At 46.3% G+C, this 21,695-nt stretch overlaps 4 protein-coding genes across 4 annotated transcripts; 3 read left to right on the top strand and 1 right to left on the bottom strand.

The window, feature by feature from the left end:
* Positions 1-2,711: 2,711 nt before the first annotated feature.
* Positions 2,712-7,411, top strand: LOC131272579 (pickpocket protein 28). The gene is made up of 5 exons (XM_058274365.1): positions 2,712-3,314; positions 3,388-3,539; positions 4,433-4,802; positions 6,615-6,819; positions 6,963-7,411. The coding sequence occupies exons 1-5, from the start codon at positions 2,712-2,714 to the stop codon at positions 7,409-7,411; spliced, it is 1,779 nt and encodes a 592-aa protein (XP_058130348.1).
* A 1,820-nt stretch (positions 7,412-9,231) lies between these two features.
* Positions 9,232-10,179, bottom strand: LOC131272571 (prolyl 4-hydroxylase subunit alpha-1-like). The gene is made up of 2 exons (XM_058274351.1): positions 9,547-10,179; positions 9,232-9,477 (listed from the first exon to the last, which is right to left on the bottom strand). Exons 1-2 carry the CDS (start codon positions 10,177-10,179, stop codon positions 9,232-9,234), a joined length of 879 nt encoding a protein of 292 aa, XP_058130334.1.
* Positions 10,180-15,317: 5,138 nt separating this feature from the next.
* On the top strand, positions 15,318-20,239 carry LOC131259124 (heat shock protein 60A-like). The gene is made up of 3 exons (XM_058260549.1): positions 15,318-15,437; positions 16,868-17,031; positions 17,262-20,239. Exons 2-3 carry the CDS (start codon positions 16,870-16,872, stop codon positions 18,819-18,821), a joined length of 1,722 nt encoding a protein of 573 aa, XP_058116532.1. The 5' UTR covers positions 15,318-15,437; positions 16,868-16,869; the 3' UTR covers positions 18,822-20,239.
* On the top strand, positions 15,342-16,790 carry LOC131259125 (uncharacterized). The gene is made up of 2 exons (XM_058260550.1): positions 15,342-15,367; positions 15,912-16,790. Exon 2 carries the CDS (start codon positions 16,051-16,053, stop codon positions 16,576-16,578), a length of 528 nt encoding a protein of 175 aa, XP_058116533.1. The 5' UTR covers positions 15,342-15,367; positions 15,912-16,050; the 3' UTR covers positions 16,579-16,790.
* Positions 20,240-21,695: the final 1,456 nt, after the last annotated feature.

The raw sequence follows: 21,695 nt of genomic DNA, 5'->3' as shown, positions 1-21,695 counted from the left end.
ACAACACGGCCCTCGGGACGTTTATTCGAATGGGAACGTAAAATAAATGTTGCCTCGAAGGAAGGTCCTCGGTTCTAAGCACCCCACGCGGCGGTAAGTGCCACGAAGTTAGGTTTTGGAGCCAAAAGTGGCACAAAATGGCGGGGCCGAGTTCCCTCTGCGCTCTGAAGTGGACTGATTAGTGAGTGGTTTTTCCACAACTCCGGTTTTGGAGTTCCAACTGGACCCAGGGGCGGGGTGGGAAATCACAAGGCAGCAAGAAAACATAACCAGGTGCAACCAGGAAGGGTAGGTGCAGTTGCACATGCAGCAGGAAATAGTCTTTTTTAATCAATGTATTGCTACATAAATGTATTAATATTATTATAATGATAATTATTGACACCGAAGGAATGCGGTGATGAAAATGAAGGAAAAAGAGTGAAGGAAAGCTAGTGTAGGGTATGTTTTAACAAAATGCAAAATGCAGTACCACTGATGCAATCCAGAACCAAAAAAAACGAAAATATAAACAAGATGTAAAACAAATAGGAAAACATGGGATGAGTCAAGCAAAGGGAAACATAAAGTAAAACCATCAAATCAAAGCCAATCCGAACGGAAACGAAACAAAGCGTACGCTAGGGCACTAAGGGATAGAGTAGTGTTGTCCGAACCGAACGAAGAGTGAGACATTCTCGGTGTTGTATGTTTAGGGTATGTAACGGTGTTTATTTTTAAACGTTTCCTTTTTCTCCTTCCTCATCGAACATCGAACAGTCTCGGCTGAGAGCCTGACTCACGTGCACGTCAAAGTTTAATCGTTAGTTAGCGTAGGGTCTAAGTTCTAGATGTACATTCGTTCGTTCCCGTAGCGGGCGGTCCCTAGGGGAATCCGTGCCTACGAGCATTCATTCTGATTGTTAGATGTTACTCGAGCCTCGAGTTTGTGAACTGTGTTCAGGCAAAATATACGTCTGTGCTCCTAACGATAAACATAATATTACATTCGTAAGCTTGTAAGCTATTTCCTATATTACCATCGGTGTCTGCCTGCCTCGCGATCGGGCATCCGTACGACCATGCGCTTTTCTTTCTATCCCTCTCCACTTTCCCCGTGGATCGATGTGCGTAAAGCAAGGTTTCCTTTTGTTTTTCTTATGGTTTCGTTTTTTTTTTGTCGAATGCACCACGTCGTGTGCCTGCACAGATTATATTATTACCTCTTTGCGATGCTGCCTCTAATGCACATTACATTACGACTGACGTTACGATCATCAGGATCAGGAATGCATCCTTTGGTAAGCGATATTGCGATCGCCAATTGCCTCGAAATCCATTGCGTTTATATGTAAACTGATAACGTTTGTACCGATGAACAGTTTCTCATGTCGTGGTAACACTTTAACCCCAAGGAAAAACAATAAAATCGAAGATGAATTGTAAAACGAATGTGTTAATTATTTAAAATCAAATTGTTACACTCCGATAGCCAACATCCGAACATAACGGTTATAACATCCTGTTTATTCTTTATTGCAAATATCTGTGAGATGTAATTATGCGAAACGTTCCGTTTCGCTTGACTTCTCTTCTGCGCAATGACACACAGCCGATGTGTCGATATTTGTAAACCACACTCCACGTTCAAGGACCTGTTCGAAGGTCCTCCGAGGAAGAGAGAAATGTATCCGCATGGTTGGGTCATTATTTCAATGCGATCGCAAACCATTCGACGCAGACACGTCCCATCTTAAACGGCTACCGGTGCATTATTTAACCGTTTATGTTTAAGTGCGTTAACCGCTTCATCGGACTGGAATTGCTAAGGGTACGGGTTTTATTTCTCGTTTTCCATCGGCTCATAAATTATGAAAAAAACAATTTCAACACCATACGCCACCGAGCGTTTGCACAGTTGTAACCATTTGCCGTGTGATGATAGTGAATAAAAACATACCTCTAAACATGTACACACTTCAAATCGATCCTTCAAAGAGCCGGTGCGGGGAAGTGATTTGCTACCGGCAGAATCGAGTGGTACCTCAAAGCGAGGGCCGACATGAATATTAATAAAAGTCGGTGGCATCGTTCTGTTTACGAGGCTTCACAGAATGTGGTGTATCATTACCGGGAAGAACCCAGGACATCAGAGGCGAAGGGGCGAAGTCCCGATATGTATAGACCTTTCCTGAATGTGCACCCTGCCGTACGAATCGTTCTTAATGATTTCCCATCCGTCCTTCCTTTGCCGATGTGTTCAGACCGACGGATGGCCCAACTCGAAGGTGGCAAGGAAGACGACGGCACCAGGGTATCCTCACCGCATGCGTCTGTTAGCGGCAGGAGAGAGTAAATATTTGATAGCAACAAACCAAATACGCCCGGTTGAACGAAAATGGCGCAACCGAAAACGGAACATGTAGAGCACAATCAAACCACCGTTCGAAGTTCGGGTTCCGCTGGGCAGAGAGGAGTGTGTTGTTGTAGCTTTGATGTCGCTGAAGAGACTTAAACACACTGTGTGATGAAGTTGTCTGGATGGAAGACAGTCCGCTCGAGGCACGGTTCGGTGTAACAACGCTAGAAAGGGTTGGTGCCTCGATAGTGCTGAGTGTCTGGATTGCGAGTTGAATCGATGTGGCAAAAGCCATTGGCAAGGGTCATTTAAAAATCGAGTTCTAGACCATCTGTCGGGATCGTTGGGTTTTCTTTTCGTGCAAATCAAAACCATGATAAAACCGAACCAACAGCGACCCCGGAAGTTCTCGACCGTTTCGAGTGTGACCGTCTCCACGCCGAACGTGGACGAGGCCCGCTCGGAACTCGCGTCCCAGCGTCAACGGCGGTACGGTTTCAAGCGGGAGCTGTTCCACCTCTTCAACACCATCACCGCCCACTGCTACCGGCAGCTGGCGCAACCCGATCGGACCGTCTGGGAGCGGCTGTTCTGGCTGCTGGTGCTCATCCTCGAAGCGGCCACGCTCGTCGCGATCATCATCTCCGCCTGGGGCAAGTTCACCGAGAACCCGCTCATTACCACGCTGCACGATACGCTCTACCCGATCGAGCTCGTTCCGTTTCCGGCCATCTCGCTGTGCAACAACAATCGGATCTCGCGCACGGCCGCCCACCAGTACGCCCGGCAGCTGGCCCGGCGCGATCCGGAGCGGCGCAACGCCAGCTACTTCCTCGAGCAGATCCTGCTGCTCGGCAAGCTGTACGATTTTGACTTCGAGAACGTCCACCAGATGACCCGGTTCCAGGAGTTTCTTGACCTGAACGACGTCACCAATGCGACCGGCATGTACAGTGCGTTGGATACGCTCGAGCGGGTAAGGAATGCCCGGGAACTCCCGGGGAGTATGGTTGGTACTGACCTGGCATGAGGGATTTCCATTTCCCTAGCTATCGCCCCGCTGCGAGGACATGCTGCTGCGGTGCTTTTGGAAAAGCATCGAGCTACCCTGCATGCTCAAGAACGACATGGTCGAGGTGCGCCGCACGCAATACGGATTCTGCTGCACGTTCAACTTCATAGGACACAACGAGGACAACGAGTAAGATCCACCGATTTGGTTTTAGTACATCTCATTTTAGAGCTTACTGCACCTTTTTAACGGCTTTTTGGGAGGAAAATTGTGTAAACAGGTTTCCAAACGGAAGAGAATCAGTCTGAGCACGGACAACGATCGAATTGATCCGATCCGATCCGAGGTGTCAATTTTCATCAAAGGAACCGAAGCTTTTGCGTGAATCTATAAAAATTTTCAACTCATCGGATCGGATTCATTAGATCGAAGGCTGAATAACTGTTTACATTTAATTCTACAATATTAAATTATTTTAATCGTACATTAACTCTCGCGCGACTTCCAAGGACTAAATATAGACTATTTTATCTACATTTGTAAAATTCCTTGAATGGCCGAATCTTAAAGCCATAGTTTTTTTTAGATAAGAGATCCTTTTAAATATAATTTCAACCAAGTAAAACTGCATCTTTTCTAATAATGTTAGCTGGATATGATTCAAGAAGTGATAGTATTGATAATTTAACTTGAAGAAAAGAAATGACATTTTTGTTGAAAAAGTTGGGAGAGAGAAAGCATCAAGTATGGAAACTAAACAAACTGAAACATTCATAAAAAATAATATACTTAAATTCTTAATACTTAAATTCTATTGAGATGTTCTAAACTTTGTTAGTTACTTCTCCAAGCATAGTTATTGATACATTCTCCCCGTTCATCTGTACCAGTTGTTCATTAATATTTACCGTACAAGGTTTATTCTCCTTCCAAAAAGCAAACAAAACTTCCAAGCGTTCTGGGGGAAAACAGATGTCTGCAAAATTTCGACAAAGTGCCCTACACAAATTTGTAAACCATAGCTTTTTATTTCACAACATCACATTCCTTCGCCACTATCCATCCTCACCCTGCGCACCCAGGATACATCCACCGTCGTACTTTCTGGACGTCACCGGACCGGAAATGGGACTGGTGCTACTACTGAATGGATCCTCTAATGACTATTTCTACAACTTGTTCAACAACATCGGTTTCAACGTACGAAACAGCATCCGAAATCCGACGAACCCCGTGCCCCAGCCGGCCTGTAACCTACCGTTCGACTCTTTCCCGTTTCACGCTTTCGATATTTTTCGGCAGCTTCAGATTTTCAACCCCACCGAGGTACCGGACATGACGTCGGGCGGAATCACCGAGCAGTTTATCCACCTCGGCACGGAGACGTTCATCCGGGTGGACGCCATCACCATCAACAGCGAGCCGGATGTGCTGCGCTACTCGAGACAGAAGGTAAGCACACCGGTTCCGGTGTGATGGGCAACGGGGGACGCGGTGAGGCGCGGGTGGCCATTTTGGTCACACGACCATGCACTTTTCTATGCCGGAGCATCGGTGGAAAGGTAATTAATTTATTTCGAAATGCTTCATCGGTGTAGTGGCATCATCGGGAGTTTGTGGTACCGAGGATTTCGCGCCCTTCTGCCCTTCTCCGGGCCGTGCGGAGGAATGTGTGGCTGTGTCTGACATTCCAGGCACACAAATGGACCACATTTCATTCGCAGCCCACGTGTTGGGTAATGGTTGCTCGAAGGATTTTGTGTGGGTGCGAGAGATGGGGTGGAAAATGGTTGGTGGGGATTGTGACACGTGTTCAAAAATAATCCAATTAGATGCCTTTTGTGAGGTGTTTTGGATAAAAGAAGATAAACCTTTGCAGATTTGGGGCTTGCATAATTTTATAAAAAAAAACTATTTAAATTTTTATAGTAAAATTGTGGTGAGCAACATATTCCCGGTATGTTATGAGAATGGAAGAAAAAATAACAAACCTGCCATGTTTTCGAACTCAATTATTTATCCTAACAAAACATGTATAGTACAAAACTGATTGTCAACGTTTCGACACACGGTTTTCTGTTATTTTGGGGTTTACTAGTGTATTTTACGCCCCTTTATTATTCCCTTCTTCTCATCTTTTTTGTCGACGAGTTGTTTGATTGAATAATATTTTGTTATATGTAGGGAATAATGTTTTGTTATATGTACGCAGTTGGAAATGGTACACAGGGTTCCGGGAAAACAATAATGGAGTTTTCCTGAAATTTGTTCAGTTAAAAAGGGTCACTGTGTGAATTTACTGCACAATCATGTAGAATAACACCTATCTTTGAAGCAGTATACTTTACTCTGTTGATTTTATGTTAAGCAAGCTTTAAAATTAAGGACTTTCATACTCACTGCCAAATTTCATATTCAACTGTAGAGGATTCTTTGAGTTTTTTTGATGATTTCATTAATGAATATGATATAAAATAAGTTAGAATAATTTTGGTCTAGTAAATGGTCAAAGATCAATTATTTAATTAACCTTAAAAAGAAGTAAGAACCTCATAACAATCCCATGTAGCTTTATTCATTCGTAACCTAAAGTGAACTATAGATTCAGAAACGATATTGTTGAACTAAGTAAAAACAAATTAAATAGAAATAATCATGAATATCCCAATTTTGTAAACAAAATTCATGCTCGTGACTGCCATAATTACTAAGCCAATATTGTAACAAACTACCGTGCGCCACTCGGGATGTGGTGGAAACGAAAGACGGACCCCTGTTTACCGCGAGTAGCTTGGTATGAGATTTTTCGGTCACTTTCGGTTTGCATCACTGGCCAGAACCTCGTGCCTGGAAAGGATGTAACTTCCTCGCGACAGGGTGGGTGTATTTTGTGGACTTCCTAGTGGGTAGATTTAGCCAATCCTGTCTGGTCGCAAAACCACATCGTTACCAGCGGGGCGGGATGTTACTCTTGTGGCCTCGAGAACCCTCTTTCCGGTTCCCTGTAATTCACCAGCTTTCGATGCAAAGCAGTTTGGTACTGTTTTGGGAGTATGGCTGTGGACAAACAGTACAGCCGAGGGAAAACCGAGGCACAATATTTATGGACCCATGCACTGTACACACAACCGGTTCCCACGGATATACGGGAAGGCGGACTCCGTGTCGTGGGCATCGCGTCGCCGTCCATCCATTTAAATAACGATAAAATATGTTCTGCGGAGTTTGACCAAACGAGCCCCATTCTGTCGCAATTTGAACCAGCGCCAGTGCGTGTTCCGCAACGAGCTGCTCAAGTACGGTGGCAGATACGGCCGGAGTAACTGTGTCGCGGCCTGCCGCATCCGCAGCGTGCTGGCCCTGTGCGAGTGCGTACCGTTCTACATGCATACGGCCGGCAGTATCGCCGGCGGCAGGTCCTTGACGACCTGCAACCTGCAGCACATCGCCTGCCTGAACAAGTACAAGAGTAAGTGGCCGCGCCTCGGACTGCGTGTAAGTGCGCCAACCCGATGGTACCGATAATGTTTCGACAAATTCTCACTTTCATTCGATGGCGCTAATTTGGCACGGCGTACGCTGCACCCCGGAATCGGGTGTACGACTCCCCAGTTAAATGGTCCACCGTGATAACGGACATCGTGCGCATCCCGGGGCTGGAGAAGGAGATGGAGGAGTCGCTCTACTGCCCGGAGTGTTTGCCCCCGTGCTCGGACAGCAAGTATCAGATCACGGCCTCGGAGCTGCCCCTCATCCGGACGCACCGGGACGGCTTCAGCGTTACCGCCGGCATCGAGCAGGTGGCCGACGTGAGCGTCGTGCGGATCTTCTTCGGCCAGCCGGAAACGTGGATGTACAAGCAGGACGTCGCCTACTACTGGTTCGAGATATTCAGCAACTTTGGCGGAATGTTCGGCATCATGGCCGGCATGTCGCTGATCACCCTGACGGAGGCTGTTTACTTTGTGGCCCGCCAGCTGCTGCTGCTGGTGTACACGAGCCGCACGTGGAGCGCCCGGCGCCGTCAGCGGCAACCGGCCACCCTGCAGCTGCTCGAATGAACCTCGATTATTTCGTACGACCAATTAGCGCCCGACCCCTTCCACCACCCCACGTACGTTCGACGCTTCGGGGCCCGGTTTTTGCGGTGTGTCGCAGTAAAGGTCACAATTTGTAGCCCCCGAACGTCCAACTTTCTGTTCTACTAACCACTTTACTAACCGCATGCTTTCCGTGACTTTTCCACCCAGGGCTCGTTCGGAGCTCCGGTTTCCCGCATCCAGCATCGGATGTGTTTAATCGCCGAAAGTAGTTGAATTTTGGTGCCTTTAGTGGGCGTTCATTATGCTGCGGGCTCGGTTCCCATGCGATTCGTGGGGTAAGGACCGCAGGACACGTGCGCTTTCGGACGGTACTCCGAATTTCAGATTGTATGTAAATTGACTCGGATTTGGGAAACATATTGTAATAACGTGAATTTGCTTACCAAATAAACGGCCAACCTTCTGAACTGAAACTGTAGAGATCTTTTCAAGTATTGTTTTCTTTAAACTGTCTTAAAGTAGTGATCGTTGTAGCAATTTCAATACCGATGATTTATGCTAAATTCAAACACTTTTTTGCATTCCCGACGTATTGGCAAACCAAACCAATTGGTGTCAATTTCTGATTTATTTCCAAACACTTAAAATCAAACGTATTGATCCTTTCTCAAAATTAGTTTTGAGTATTCATAGAGAAATCTGAATCATAAACGATAATTTAACGCTGCGTTGATTTTCGTTTAATTTGAATTTTCCCATAATTTACAAAATCTGACTTATCCTACCTTTGGTGTTGCAACAACTGTGGTGGCCATATAAGGAAAATTTGAAATTCAAGAATCCGTTTGACTTCATATCAATTCCCATCTACATCATTCTACATCACTGTTTGTAGTAAGTAGAATTGCATGGGGAATTGAGGAGGGGTAGTGTAAAGTTTGTTGAAATATTTTTTTCCGTTTAGTTGTGTATCCGGGTCTTAATCCGGGGAATACATTTTCCCAACTATTCCGAAGACGTCATTGTTTCTTCATTAAATTAAAGAGTATTCTCTTTATCAAGAAAATGAGATAGACAACAGAACAAACTTTGTTTTTAACCTTTAAAAGATTTCGGACAGGACCTTTAATGTTTTCTTTTATAAGAAAAATATTTGCTAAAGGAAATGAATTCCTGTTACGTACCAAGATTCGTCTTTTGTCTAGTTCTTCTTCTCGTATGTGCAAATTTTATCGTTCAATCGTGCAAATTTTATCGTTATCGGTTAGCAACAAAGATAGATTTACCTTTTAGTTACTTCTCCATTGATCGTTAGTAAAATGTAGCGAATAGTAGAGGTTAGCGGAAAAATGTTCAACCACAGTTCGAGCCCATCTTTTGACAGAAAAGAAAGGAGAATCCCTTGCGAAAGCGCGTCCGTTTGAAACAAACAGATATTTAAAGTGATTATCACCACCATGACACTGCTAACAACCCTAGTCGTCTCTCGATTGCCGGAATTTCTAAAAGGGTGGAAGTTTTCCCAACATAACATCGAAGTCATAAAAGGAGAGCGTGAGGGAATTAGTTACCGCGAGCGGTAAGGATAAGCAGACAAGCACGTGCCCCGTGTTTGCAGTGGCATGTGTTCAGATTCACGTTTCTCCCGTTCCATCAAACCTAAGCTTCAAAGAGCGTTCAACTAAGCGCCCGTTTTACGGATTCACTCAACCACACACAGACATTCACTTCCAATGGTTTATTGTTACAGTTGTGTTTAAGGTAGTCCTCCTTACATCATCCCTAGCGTTCGAAAAGATGGCGAATCGTCACGTGGCTTCCGTTACGGCAATCCCGCACTAATTGGCGCTCGGTTGCGCTTTCGGACGGCACGGATCACGGAACTCGTTGCCGCGGGTGTGGAGGATCTTTTTGGCCGTCCACTTTGAGCCACCCATCAGCGGACAGTTGCTGTACTTCATGAGCTCGTGCGGCTCGCCCGTCTCCTTCAGATTGTACCACATCGCGGCCGCACCCTTCTTCGGGCGAATGGTGAGGCGCAGCTTCGGGAAGATCGTGTAGCCGCCGTCTTGCTCATCGGTCAGCTGCGAAGTAGACGCCCGAAAGGTAGGCAATTAGTGCGCGAACAGGCCGGTGATTCCGGCAGTACTTACGAAGAACAGCACCGTGGCGAGCCGGTTGCCGGAGTAGGCGAACCGACGCTTGTCTTCCGGGGTCTGGATGACGTCCATGTCGAGCGTCTTGTACGAGCCAATCTCGTCGTAGATCACCTTCAGGTCCTCGGCCGTCTCGCAGCTCAGTCCCGTCACCTGCTCGACGCGCTGCGTGATCGTGCTCACCACCGTATCGTCCCGATCGTGCAACGTGAACGTCTGGTGATTGTCGTAGAACACCGGCACCCAGCTGTCGTTCGTCAACCCGGACACCTTGATGATCGACTCACCCAGCTTCTGAAGACGGGCGATCTCTCCCTCGTGCAGCACATCGTGCAGCAACACGACGAACGGCTCGTAGTTGAGCAGCTCCACCCTGGTCGGCGCAAGCTCACCGTACGCGTTGCGGACGTCGTGCCAACAGACCAGGAGACTGGTGTAGGCGACTGACCGCTCATACGTACCCCGGCACAGCTCCATGAACGGATCGAGCTGGATCCTGACCGGTTCGTCGCCTGCTTTGGGCTTCCCGTCGACAACATCGGCACTTTCGGCCACAATTGCCGGAACGAGCAGCACCATCAGTGCCACCAGCGTGTAGCGGGTTTTCCGCTCAGTCCCGTGAAAATCCATCTCTTGTGCGGGTGTGTGTGTGTGTGCGCGCGACCTATCGGTTCGTTGCTCCGCGATACGACTGACGGTGGATCATGAAAAAGCACAGACTGAGCCCTCGTGGTCCTAAGAACCTGCCATAACTGACGTGTCGGATTGTATAGGCCAACCCGGCAGTTGGCAGTTGATCAAACAGCCACCAAGACAATGCCACTTCGGTCGCTCAGCCCGTCGTACGAACGCCGTATGTAACCGGCGCATATATTGTGTCTTTGTTCTGTTTGTTTTTAAAACAGTATTTTACCGAATCACTTCCATCGCATGCTGTCACGGATGCAACCGTCCCGCGGGGTGTGAAAGTCATCTGTATAGCGGAACGTAGGCGGAAACTCAACAACACCGTGGCGCCGTGGGGACGTGGAAATGAAATGTCACCAACAATCAAATGCAATCCTCCTTATTTTCCCTCCCCGCCCTGGTTCAACACTTTCCCTCTCCCAGCGTGCAATTATTACTCAGCTGCGGGTGATGGAAAATCATCCGACCATTATTGTTTCGGTTCCGAATCCGTCCCCGTTCATCACCAAACCACCCTCTCGATGGGAGACTTTCCGATGAGAACCCTAAATATCTGGCACCTGGTACAAAAAACAAACCCGCTCCTTCGGCCACACCACCACACATTCGGGCGTGTCTCACCGAAACCAATATAAATTCCAACAGAAAACGCGCCCTCCTGCAACCCTCTTCAACCTGGCTCTTCACAAAAGCTACCCCGCGAATGGAAATGAATGTGCTCTCGTTGATTTGGCGCGGTGGAAAACGGAGAAGAAAAGGAAAACCCATTGCCGAACCTAGCAACTGGTTGGCGGTTCATTCCGGGGTCGTTGTGCACCTTCGCGAGGTATTTGGCATTGATCGATTTCAGGAGTGCATCCACCGACGAGGACAGAAGGACGGGCACACACCCACACAGGGATACGTAGGTTGCAACTGTGTATGCATTTCGATCGTTGCTTTGCTCCCAACCCCTCCGATCCGTTGTTTAATGTATAAATTCATTTTTAGACCGTTGTCGAAAATTCATCCGACTATCTTCCCGCCTCGGTCAAACAATGGCCAGACTGCGGGCAACATGTGGGGCGTAACGGGGTTAGGGTTAAGAACTAGGTAATCTAGAATGGACCGCGATGCAAATAAAACTCCATCATCGCGCCAACGCCATTGAAATGTATAGCTGCATCAATCCAAAGGGAGGGGAAGAGGAAGAGAGAGTGAAAATCGCACCATCCGAAAACCCAACATAGGTTGGCTAGGCGAATTGAAAAGAAAAAACCAACCCCGTTTTCACATAACTGGAGGGTGAAGCGAAGCGAATGAAATGCATGAAATATTTAGTTGTTATGAAATCCAATCATAACGATAAATGTACTTTCAATAAATTGTTTTCCCGGGCCCCCGGGGTTGGTTTGCTGGCTTTTTCGGTTTTTTGTTAACTAGAGCAAGCGACCCCGAAGGGACGTGACGCTTTTTTCCATCAATACCACGCCCGCACAGTGATACAAAGAGTCGGTCGTTTATGTGACATTGAAAAGGACTAATAATGAATTTTGTCATTTAAAATATCCCGCAAGAAATGTCTTTTGAATGCAAAAGTGGTGTTACGAAGTGCGAAGAAAATAGTAAAGCAACCTTCTTAACTTGGTTTTGACTTCAATCGTATGATTTTCAAAACTGTTCCAAATTGCCTCATTAACAGTAAATGTAAATTATTCAAAACAGATTTAAATCTAACATAGTTTCAATAAATATTCGGCGTCAATTAAAAGCCAGCGTTTCACTTTACCTCCTTTATCAAATGTTATCGAAGTGGCGGTAAGAAAAATTAGCATAAAAATCCACAGTGCATAGAAATACCAACAACCCTAATTTATATATTCAGCATTCCTCATGTATAAGTTTAATTGCATTTTGCACAAGATTAGCAAAATGTTAAGAAAGTGGAAAATGCAATCAACTGCTTTCCTCGCTGCTCTTGTTTGAATAAATTTTAAATGTTTGTGTTTTAGCTATAAATGATATGTTAAAGTAGCTATATTTACCGTAGTCGAATAGTCCACGTGGCGCCTTCACTGGAACCACTGTGTCCCGAACGCACGGACGGCATCGTTTCAAGGCATTCCTTGAGCATCTACGCACATGCACCCCCTTTTTTGCCACCGGCACCCGATTTTCCGCACGATCCGAAATTGTGGAAATAGTCGAGATTTTGATGTGGGCGCACTTTTTGACGATATGTTTTTTGTGCGTGTGTGTGTATGATTTTTGTTTCATTTTGTTTCCATTTTTTCTAACTTTTGTTTCGGCACTTACGGCGCTATCGGACGGTTGCCTGCTGGTTGCGCCATGCCTTGTCACATATTAATGTTTGCGTTTTGCTTCGGGCAATTTTGGGCAAATATTTACCGAAGCGCGTCCCTTCGGCGTAGGAAGTCCGGGGCTACACTCGCGAGTGTATTATTTTTACCCAGTTTTACCCTTTTGCACCGGCGCCGGACGGCCTGCCTCGTGTTAACCGTCGCGTCAAACCGTCGACCAAGGACCTTTTTCTGACTGTTATTTTTGCACCGCAAAACGAGGAAAAATCATCCACAACCAACGGAATCCGGAGGTGGATAATTTTTCCCTTGAAGAGTGACTAGAATCACTGTCAGCCGTGGAAAGATGAACTCCGGAACCGAGGAAGAAATGTTTCTTCACCATTTCTCTACTTTAATGAAACGTGATGAGGCTACCGCAATTGTACCAGCTTGAAGTATGCACCATGAAGTATTCCTCTCAAGGGTCCGTTGTTGCAAAAATCGCTGCACATAACTACTCGAGTCGAGTTGATTGATGCTCGATGCAATGCAAACTCTATGGCTGCCGATCGATTGGTTCCGTAAATACACATGTTTCCATCCATGCCCGATGCATCGATCCGGGTGCCATTGGAATTTCCCCTAACAAGAGATTGATGGGAAACTGTGACCACAACCGTTCGACAAGAATTGAATAACGCAAGAAAAGAATCACTTCTGCTTGGAAAAATATATGTAGTTCTACGCCGAAGGTCTCTCGATGGCTGGAGCTGAATTCACCGAGCCAACATGCATAAGCAGCTCGTCCGGTTTGGACAAATAATGATGTGATGGTAAGGTTCGATCTAAATCTCCTTGGAAACTGGTCGCTTTCATCAACCGCAGACCATCGTTTGGCCAGCTCGTGCATGAACTTGGACATCAAACAGATGCAAACATGTCCCGGGTATCGTCTAACTCAAGGAACTCAAGGAAGGTACGGAATTTACGTACAGAAACTACTCTCCGAGACGCGACGAAGATTGTTTCAATCTATAATGGATAGGTCGGCAAAAATAACAAGTCTCGTGTTGTGTCCGAAGACACCGATGCATCCGAGCCGGTTGATGAATTGTTGGATAATTGAACGACTCGCATGCAGATGCACACCGTGTTGCATTCGAACGGATCATGCAAGCCTCTGGCATCCATCCATCCGTCAGTGATTGTTTCCAATGCATCCCGCCCAGGCTGGCCGATCGAGTGCACTGGCTAGTTTGTAAGCAAAACATTTGGAAATACACGTGCACCAACACTGCTCCTGCTCGTCTCCAGTCCCAAGCGTGGTTAGACTCTTCAAACGGGACCGTTTTCGATCATCAGGCAGACACAACAATCGGATTGCTTCCGGTTGGTCAATCGATGCGTCCGACCGGCTGACCGAGTTGCCATGGGGAGGGAGCTGGGTAGAATCCCCCAGTTCGATCCGTTCCAGTCGGAAATGCATGAATGGACGTAGGTATCAAGTTTGTCATGCTATAAATTTAAAAAATTGAATCATTTTCACAACTGCTTTTGCTTATATATTATCGACTATGTTTATCGCTCACCGAATCACCTTCTTTAGGAATGCTGCCTGCTTCAACATCAAACTTGGGTAATAAACCATTTAAACCACCTTTACCTACACACAAGGAAGTGATATCGATTCATCTCAGAATCTGATTGATACCACAGATTCGACGAGGAGAGTCAACCAACCGTAGCACCCCAACAATCCCCAAAAGGATACGTCCGTTTGCCATGGGTACGGCCACAGGTGTCGTTTAGATGAAAAATATAACATCATTAAAGTGTCCGCTGGAAGCAGGTGATGTAGTGGTGTTATCGCTTGTGCGACGGAGTATCTTTGGCATCCGGTGTGATTTTTCAACCGCGTTGTTATATGTTTCTATTTATGAGTGATTTTGGAAAAGAAGTTTATTATCCAATCTTCTTTTGTATGAATGGTTTCGAAAACGACCCTGATCATTATTGAGCAGGAAAAGGATCAATTGATTCAAGTCAATCAGCATCATGTGATAATATTTGTGACAATTATTTCTTACGATTAAAATTAAAATATCTTCCGAAGGTCGATTCCTTCCATGATAGTTTAACATGCATAATTAAATTCCTCTTTTAAACCGCTGTAACATAATACCGATCGATTCAAATGAATGTTTGGAAATATACGGTTGTTGGTAGAGGGCGCTAGGAGATCCTTTAAACCCATCTAGATGTATTTGAATCACACAATTCCTAATTCCTGTACAATTATAATATCTATGAATATGAGTTAAATAGATCCATTTTATTCAAATAGCTTAACATTAAAGATATAAAACCATACAACAAAACATCTGCTTCTGCATTAGATAACCTGATAAGATTACAACATCATCGTATTCCAGAAACTTCACATTTGACACATTCCTACTAGTGATGGAAAAATCGGATCCGCAATCGGAGCCGACTCCAACCAACTCCGGAAAATTTTGAAGCTAGCTCCGGAACTATTTTCGTACTAACGGCTCCGAACTAACGGCTCCGGTGCCGAGTCTGAACAAACTACACAAACTCCACGATTGTCGTAGATCATGCGACTAAAAAACCGGTCAAAGCGGGAGCATGCTCCGGAACCGTCGGTGTGGAGCCAGCTCCAGAGACGTTAGTGCGCTCCGGTGTGCCCACCACTTACTCCTACCATTGCTATCTCTTTCGTTCCGCCGGTGAATGGTTCCTTCCGAAGGACCGACATTTGTTTCTTCAGTTCAAGAGTTTCAATCGCCGGAATAGGTCGCCTTGCCGCACGTATCGATTGAATTGAAGTGAGTGTGTAAGTTGTGTGTTTAGGCAGAACTTTTGCAAACTCCAGCTTCCGTTCATCGTAAAACAGAGGTAATTCACTAATTGGGTAGGAAAATCTAGCAACATTGCGAAACCAATGTTTACCTAACCGCCGCTGGAACCGTCGACAGTAAGGTTAGGGTTTGGCCGCATGTTGTTCGAGTTCTCGTATTTTCCAGAAGATTTCATCATCCGTGTGCCGGCTTGCCGGGCCGGTCTCGAAAACAGATAAGACGGGTTCAGAAGATATGTGAACATTGTATGTAATTGAATTGAAAGAGAGAAAAATGGGGTGTGATGAAATCCATCTGTCAATTTTCCTGTTCCGATGTAATTCTCCACCGGAATAACGCACCGCAAGCGGCCTCGTGTGCTTGCGTAATTACGTAATGCACCATCTATTGATACTTGTTGGGTAGCTTTGCATCTGCTTTTTCCGAATGAAGACTTTCAAGCAAGTGTAGTTTTCAATGTTAAGGTTTCTAAAACTTTCTTCTTTCATGTACGTTTTCCTTACCATTGTAGTTCCAATAGCCCTAGACCCACCAACAGAAACCTTTGCCCCGGTAAGCGCCCCTTGGCTTGTTGTCTTCTTCTCGTTGTCTGTCGCTTGGGTGTAATTGCGTGTGTTGCCAAGGAAACGTCCATCTCATCACCCGAGACGATGGCGGCGGCTGCTGCTGCTGCTGCTGCGATGGCAACAAAGCTCGCCGACCAGCGTAAGGTGACGGAAATTATTCTGGAAACTGAGCGCGTGGCCGACCGGATCCTGGCCAACAAGCAAGAGCTCGTGGAGCTCGACAAGCGTCGGCAGGAGACGCGTGAAGCGTTGCGGGTGATAGAAAAACATTTCCCCCTTCGGACGACCACGGATGGCGATCCGGAAAACGTTTGGGGCGTTCAATCTGCCGATGAAGCAGCTGCGCCCCCCGGTTGCCAAATGCAACGGCAGCGCATTTGGATCACGATCGGCTCGATGCTGGTCAAGCAAGACCGCCAGGGAGCGGTTGATCTGCTTCGAAAAGACCAGCAAACGACCGAGGCGGACATCGAGCGAATACGCAACGAACAGAAGCTGCTCATCACTAAGCAGCGCGATCTGGAACACGAGCGCCCATTGCGCGGGTTCAATCTGAAGCCACTGTCCACGGCGGAAATTGCTGGCATTCGTTCCAACCTGCCCGGTTTCTAAACTTCTGCACGGCTTAACCAGTTGCAGTGGGTTTTTGTGTATGTGTGTGATGCCTTTAGCTATAGGGGAATAATCAATTGCAGGAGGACGCATTCCGATAAGAATATCTAGAAGGTTAAAATTTGGAAATTAAATTAAGTCATTTTAGGATCACACGCGTTCTCGATCTCATATCTATCTCGCTGTCAAATATTGTACCGAACGTTAACCAATAAAACAACAACTATTTCTCTTTAAGAAAAACAAAACGTACTAATCTTTTCGATGCCGTTGTTTTTTCTTTCTTCAGAAATGTTCCGCTTGCCAACAGTGTTGCGTGTTGCCGCCGCCCGGCAGGTCGCCGCTAGCCGCGGCTACGCCAAGGATGTTCGCTTCGGGGCGGAAGTGCGTGCCCTTATGCTGCAGGGTGTGGATGTGCTCGCCGATGCCGTCGCCGTTACCATGGGACCGAAGGTAAGCCGCTGCAGCACAGATGATAAGGGATACTCCATTTCAAACGACTTCTTATCAACGTAAAATGATGCACGTTGCATCTCCAAGAACTATTTTTAGTTTAGCATTCCTGTTAGTTTTAATATATTTTAATTTACAATCGAGCCTAGATAAAGTGAAATTGTCAACCTTTTCAAGTTATGGACTGGCCATCCCATTAGGTTACTTACCCTGCCTTATTTGCTTTCTAGGGTCGCAATGTCATCTTGGAACAAAGCTGGGGCTCCCCAAAGATCACCAAGGATGGCGTGACGGTTGCCAAGGGTATTGAGCTGAAGGATAAGTTCCAGAACATCGGCGCCAAACTGGTGCAGGACGTGGCGAACAACACGAACGAGGAGGCAGGCGATGGAACTACCACCGCCACCGTTCTGGCCCGAGCAATCGCCAAGGAGGGCTTCGAGAAGATTTCGAAGGGTGCCAACCCTATTGAGATCCGCCGGGGTGTGATGCTGGCAGTCGACACTGTCAAGGATCACCTGAAGACGATGTCCCGCAAGGTCAACACGCCGGAAGAGATTGCCCAGGTGGCAACGATCTCGGCCAACGGTGATCGCGCGATCGGAGATCTCATCAGCGAAGCGATGAAGCGCGTCGGCAAGGAGGGTGTGATCACGGTCAAGGATGGCAAGACGCTGAACGACGAGCTGGAGGTGATCGAGGGAATGAAGTTTGACCGGGGATACATTTCGCCGTACTTCATCAACTCGAGCAAGGGAGCGAAAGTAGAGTTCCAGGATGCGCTCGTGCTGTTCTCCGAGAAGAAGATTTCGACCGTGCAGTCGATCATTCCGGCGCTCGAGATGGCCAACCAGCAGCGCAAACCGCTCGTCATCATCGCGGAAGATGTGGACGGTGAGGCACTGAGCACGCTGGTCGTGAACCGTCTCAAGATCGGGCTGCAGGTGGCCGCCGTGAAGGCACCCGGATTCGGTGACAATCGCAAATCTACCCTATCCGATATGGCCATCAGCACCGGTGGCATTGTGTTCGGTGACGATGCGAACCTGGTGAAGCTGGAGGATGTGCAGCTGTCCGATCTGGGACAGGTCGGTGAAATTACCATCACCAAGGACGATTGCCTGCTGCTGAAGGGCCGTGGCAAGCAGGAGGATGTGAACCGTCGCGCGGAACAGATCCGTGATCAGATCGCCGAAACGACGTCCGAATACGAGAAGGAGAAACTGCAGGAGCGTCTGGCTCGGCTCTCGTCCGGAGTGGCCGTGCTGAAGGTGGGCGGTTCGAGCGAGGTTGAGGTGAACGAGAAGAAGGACCGCGTGAACGATGCGCTCTGTGCGACGCGTGCTGCCGTCGAGGAGGGAATCGTGCCCGGTGGTGGTACCGCACTCATCCGTTGTGACTCCGCCCTGGCAAACCTGAAGGGTGCCAATGCGGATCAGACCACCGGTATCGAGATCGTGCGCAAGGCTCTACGTATGCCCTGCACGCAGATTGCCAAGAACGCCGGCGTCGATGGGTCGGTGGTTGTCGCGAAGGTTGAGATGCTTGAGGGAGACCACGGTTATGACGCAATGAACAACGAGTACGTCAACATGATTGAGAAGGGTATCATCGACCCGACCAAGGTCGTCCGGACGGCGCTGTCCGATGCGGCCGGTGTGGCTTCCCTGCTGACCACCGCTGAGGCGGTCGTGACGGAGATCCCCAAGGAGGAACCGGCTGGTCCGATGGGCGGTATGGGTGGTATGGGTGGAATGGGAGGAATGGGTGGTATGGGTGGAATGATGTAAGCACCTATGCGCCGCTTCCCGATTGCCAATCGTTTAAGTTCTTAGCTGCTTTTGATGCTCCTTTTGGAAGATTGCAAGGGCGTTTCTGGTCCGATGAATAAGTCCTAGCAAACTCAACCAACCGGATCAGGAACACACGGCTCACTCTCTCTTCCCTAAGGACCTTCAGAGCTCGGCGGCTGAATTCAATGCATTTATTATTTCATGAAGCATTTTCCAACAGCAAACACACAAAACTCCGGCGTTAAAGCAATGGAGTTGAAGCACTCCACAACTTTTGAAGTTGCAGGCAGCGAAAATTATATCTTACTATAACTTGTTTTAAATTAAAACGCCATCGTGTGGTCATAAGTCGAACGGTCGAACGAACAATCTTAGAACGATAAGAACGCAATGAAGAATCAAAGGCGGTAGATTTCCATCGTTAATGGACAGCAACATAGCAAAACAGTTAGTCAGTAATCCAAATGTAGCTAAGCGCTAAGAAAAAAGCAAACAATACGACAACCAAGGGGAGATGTCACCAGTTTGTCCTATAAGCCGCCATCCGGGTGCGGTCTTTAGTTGTTAAGAGAGATGATTATATCATAACCACCAGCTCCTTCGAATCCGTAGTTGAACTAATGGTAGTAGTTTGTTGCGTGCAGGAAAACGTGTTAAAAAGGGCTGGCGTTTTAGAATGTAGGCATGATTGTGCGAGTTGTTTGAGTAGTCGGATAGGACGGTATGCGTTTGAAGCAGGCAGTAGATGATTAGTAGAGATGTAGAGATTGTCTTATCTTTTCTTTCGTCTTCAATGTTTTGGTTTGTATAAGGGCATTCTTTAGTTTATTTCTCACATATTGTGAAGAAGGTTACAGCTGCCTACAAGTATGGGCTGCGCACAAGTTTCATTTAATATGCATTTTTCTCCTCAGTACAGTTTCAGTAAGGATTAAGCTAAGGGGTCCTCTATCTTGACAAAAGTAACATACACGACATTTATCCTGACGCTGGACGGCGTGTTCCTCGGAGAAAGATCCTCACAGATATGCTTGAATTTCAAGGCGAAGGGCAAGAGACATCACCATTCAGACATGAAACGAGCGTATTGCCCATTAATCTGTAAAAAGAAAGCAAAATCATTTAGATCAGTAAGGCTCGTTGAAGTCTTATAACAACCCGATGGAAGAAAGTAACAAAGACAAAACAAAACCATTAAATCTGTATTGTTGTAAATCTTTAATTAGCAAATCGTCCGGGTTTCCGTGCCCAACACAATGGTCTGGGAAAGATGATTCGATTGTTGTAATTATTTGTTTCGGAAGTTTTTCGCCTGATCTGTTGGTGCTTGAGTGACCTGGGGCAAATGCTTCCCTGCGCAGTCTAATCTTATAGCAACAGGGAATGATACCACGGAATAAACAAAGATTTTCGTATCATAAATCTTTTACTCAACTGGGAAAGAAAAACGAGGAACGTTGGAAAAATCGCCACAAAATTGTTTGATTCGTAAGGATCTGTAAATTGAAGACTCAAACGACTATCGATAGATCTAACTTGATTGTGCATCTGGCTTAATTATCTATTATTAGCCATCGATTATCTATAGAATTGATACGGATACTTGAAGTAGCGTTCATGTAATTAGAAGACCGAATAAATTCTATTGCTTATGTCTACTAATTGCGTGCATATCTGCATTAACCGTTTGTAATTATATTCAAAATCTTTCGTTCAAAGCTTCCTTGCGAGCGATAAGTTTTGCTAACAAATTTGCTATTTCAGGTTAAAATACCAACTAACTAAATCCCATTCAAAAACTAAGAGTTGAGAAAGAATCTTTGTTGTATAATGTTGCCTGGGTAAAAGAGTAAATGAGGCCCCGGGCTAGATTCTCCTCTTCCTACTGGTTCACATTAAGCGCCTGAAGCTATGCAAAGCGCGACGCATGCATACTTTTCAAATATTTGATCGCTAACGGTTCGCTTAAAAGAACATAACGGTTTAAACTAATCACGCAGTGGAGGTTGAATGCGGGTTAATATACTTTTACATGTTAAGTTACTGTAAGTTACTAGTAACTAAACTATACCACACATGATGGACAGCATGAAACAATGAGTTTAGTCGAAGAAATGAGTTGGAAACGGCGGCGCGCCCGCAGCGAGCGCAGCGAGCGGACTGCGCTAGGTCTACTGAAAAAGAGAGTTTGTTATAGTTTTGAGAAATAAGGGGGGCCCGTGGGCCCCCCTCATACCGCACCCCTAGGTTGATTGCGTAGCCGAAATTAACGGTACACACTACGATTCAAATACTCGTAGGTTGAATTTAACGAATTAATGTATCACCAATTGCATACATTCAGTTTAAACGTCCACAAGAGGTGTACCCACGATCGAAAACATGGCGGCCGGGGCCTCATTTACTCTTTTACCGTTGCCTGTCTTCAAAATACCTTAAATTTGTAGGGTCTATTGCTAAAATTGGCCAAGGCAGTAAAAAGTATTGGACAACGTACATATTTCTGCCTTCATTTCAAATTGTGACCAAGGGTTTTGAAACTGGTAGATGCCAATGTCAATGTTCGTTCGTAGTGATGGTAAAATCGAATCCCTTACTAGGCACTCGAATCTTCAAACCCAAATCCAAATCCATTAAACAGTCGCGAAACAGGACTGTGAAGGAGTGAAGCTAATTCACGGGAAAAACTCAATCTATATCAATCCATTCTACCTAGCGTTCGATTAGAGTAAACTGAAATCAATCACAAACCAAGCTAGAATCGGACAAATCTGTCAAATGGGAACTGATCCTTTGAAATCCGTGAAGGGATCAAATCTTCGAATCTTCCGAATCTCTGCCAACACTAGATACACGACACTGTGCGGTTAG

This window comes from Anopheles coustani, chromosome 3 (genome assembly GCF_943734705.1).
Source record: "Anopheles coustani chromosome 3, idAnoCousDA_361_x.2, whole genome shotgun sequence".
Lineage (NCBI taxonomy): Eukaryota > Metazoa > Arthropoda > Insecta > Diptera > Culicidae > Anopheles > Anopheles coustani.
This window is presented reverse-complemented; position numbering and strand designations above follow the sequence as displayed.

What these genes read in the sequence shown, in the direction of transcription:
- LOC131272571 (XM_058274351.1), bottom strand. Translation starts at nt 10,179, where the DNA reads ATGGATTTTCACGGGACTGAGCGGAAAACCCGCTACACGCTGGTGGCA. An exon ending in TCGCCACGGTGCTGTTCTTC is followed by an intron (nt 9,478 to 9,546) that starts GTAAGTACTGCC and finishes TCTACTTCGCAG; the next exon opens with CTGACCGATGAGCAAGACGG.
- LOC131272579 (XM_058274365.1), top strand. Translation starts at nt 2,712, where the DNA reads ATGATAAAACCGAACCAACAGCGACCCCGGAAGTTCTCGACCGTTTCG. An exon ending in GGACACAACGAGGACAACGA is followed by an intron (nt 3,540 to 4,432) that starts GTAAGATCCACC and finishes CTGCGCACCCAG; the next exon opens with GATACATCCACCGTCGTACT. An exon ending in CTGCCTGAACAAGTACAAGA is followed by an intron (nt 6,820 to 6,962) that starts GTAAGTGGCCGC and finishes ACGACTCCCCAG; the next exon opens with TTAAATGGTCCACCGTGATA.
- LOC131259125 (XM_058260550.1), top strand. Translation starts at nt 16,051, where the DNA reads ATGGCGGCGGCTGCTGCTGCTGCTGCTGCGATGGCAACAAAGCTCGCC.
- LOC131259124 (XM_058260549.1), top strand. Translation starts at nt 16,870, where the DNA reads ATGTTCCGCTTGCCAACAGTGTTGCGTGTTGCCGCCGCCCGGCAGGTC. An exon ending in CCGTTACCATGGGACCGAAG is followed by an intron (nt 17,032 to 17,261) that starts GTAAGCCGCTGC and finishes TTTGCTTTCTAG; the next exon opens with GGTCGCAATGTCATCTTGGA.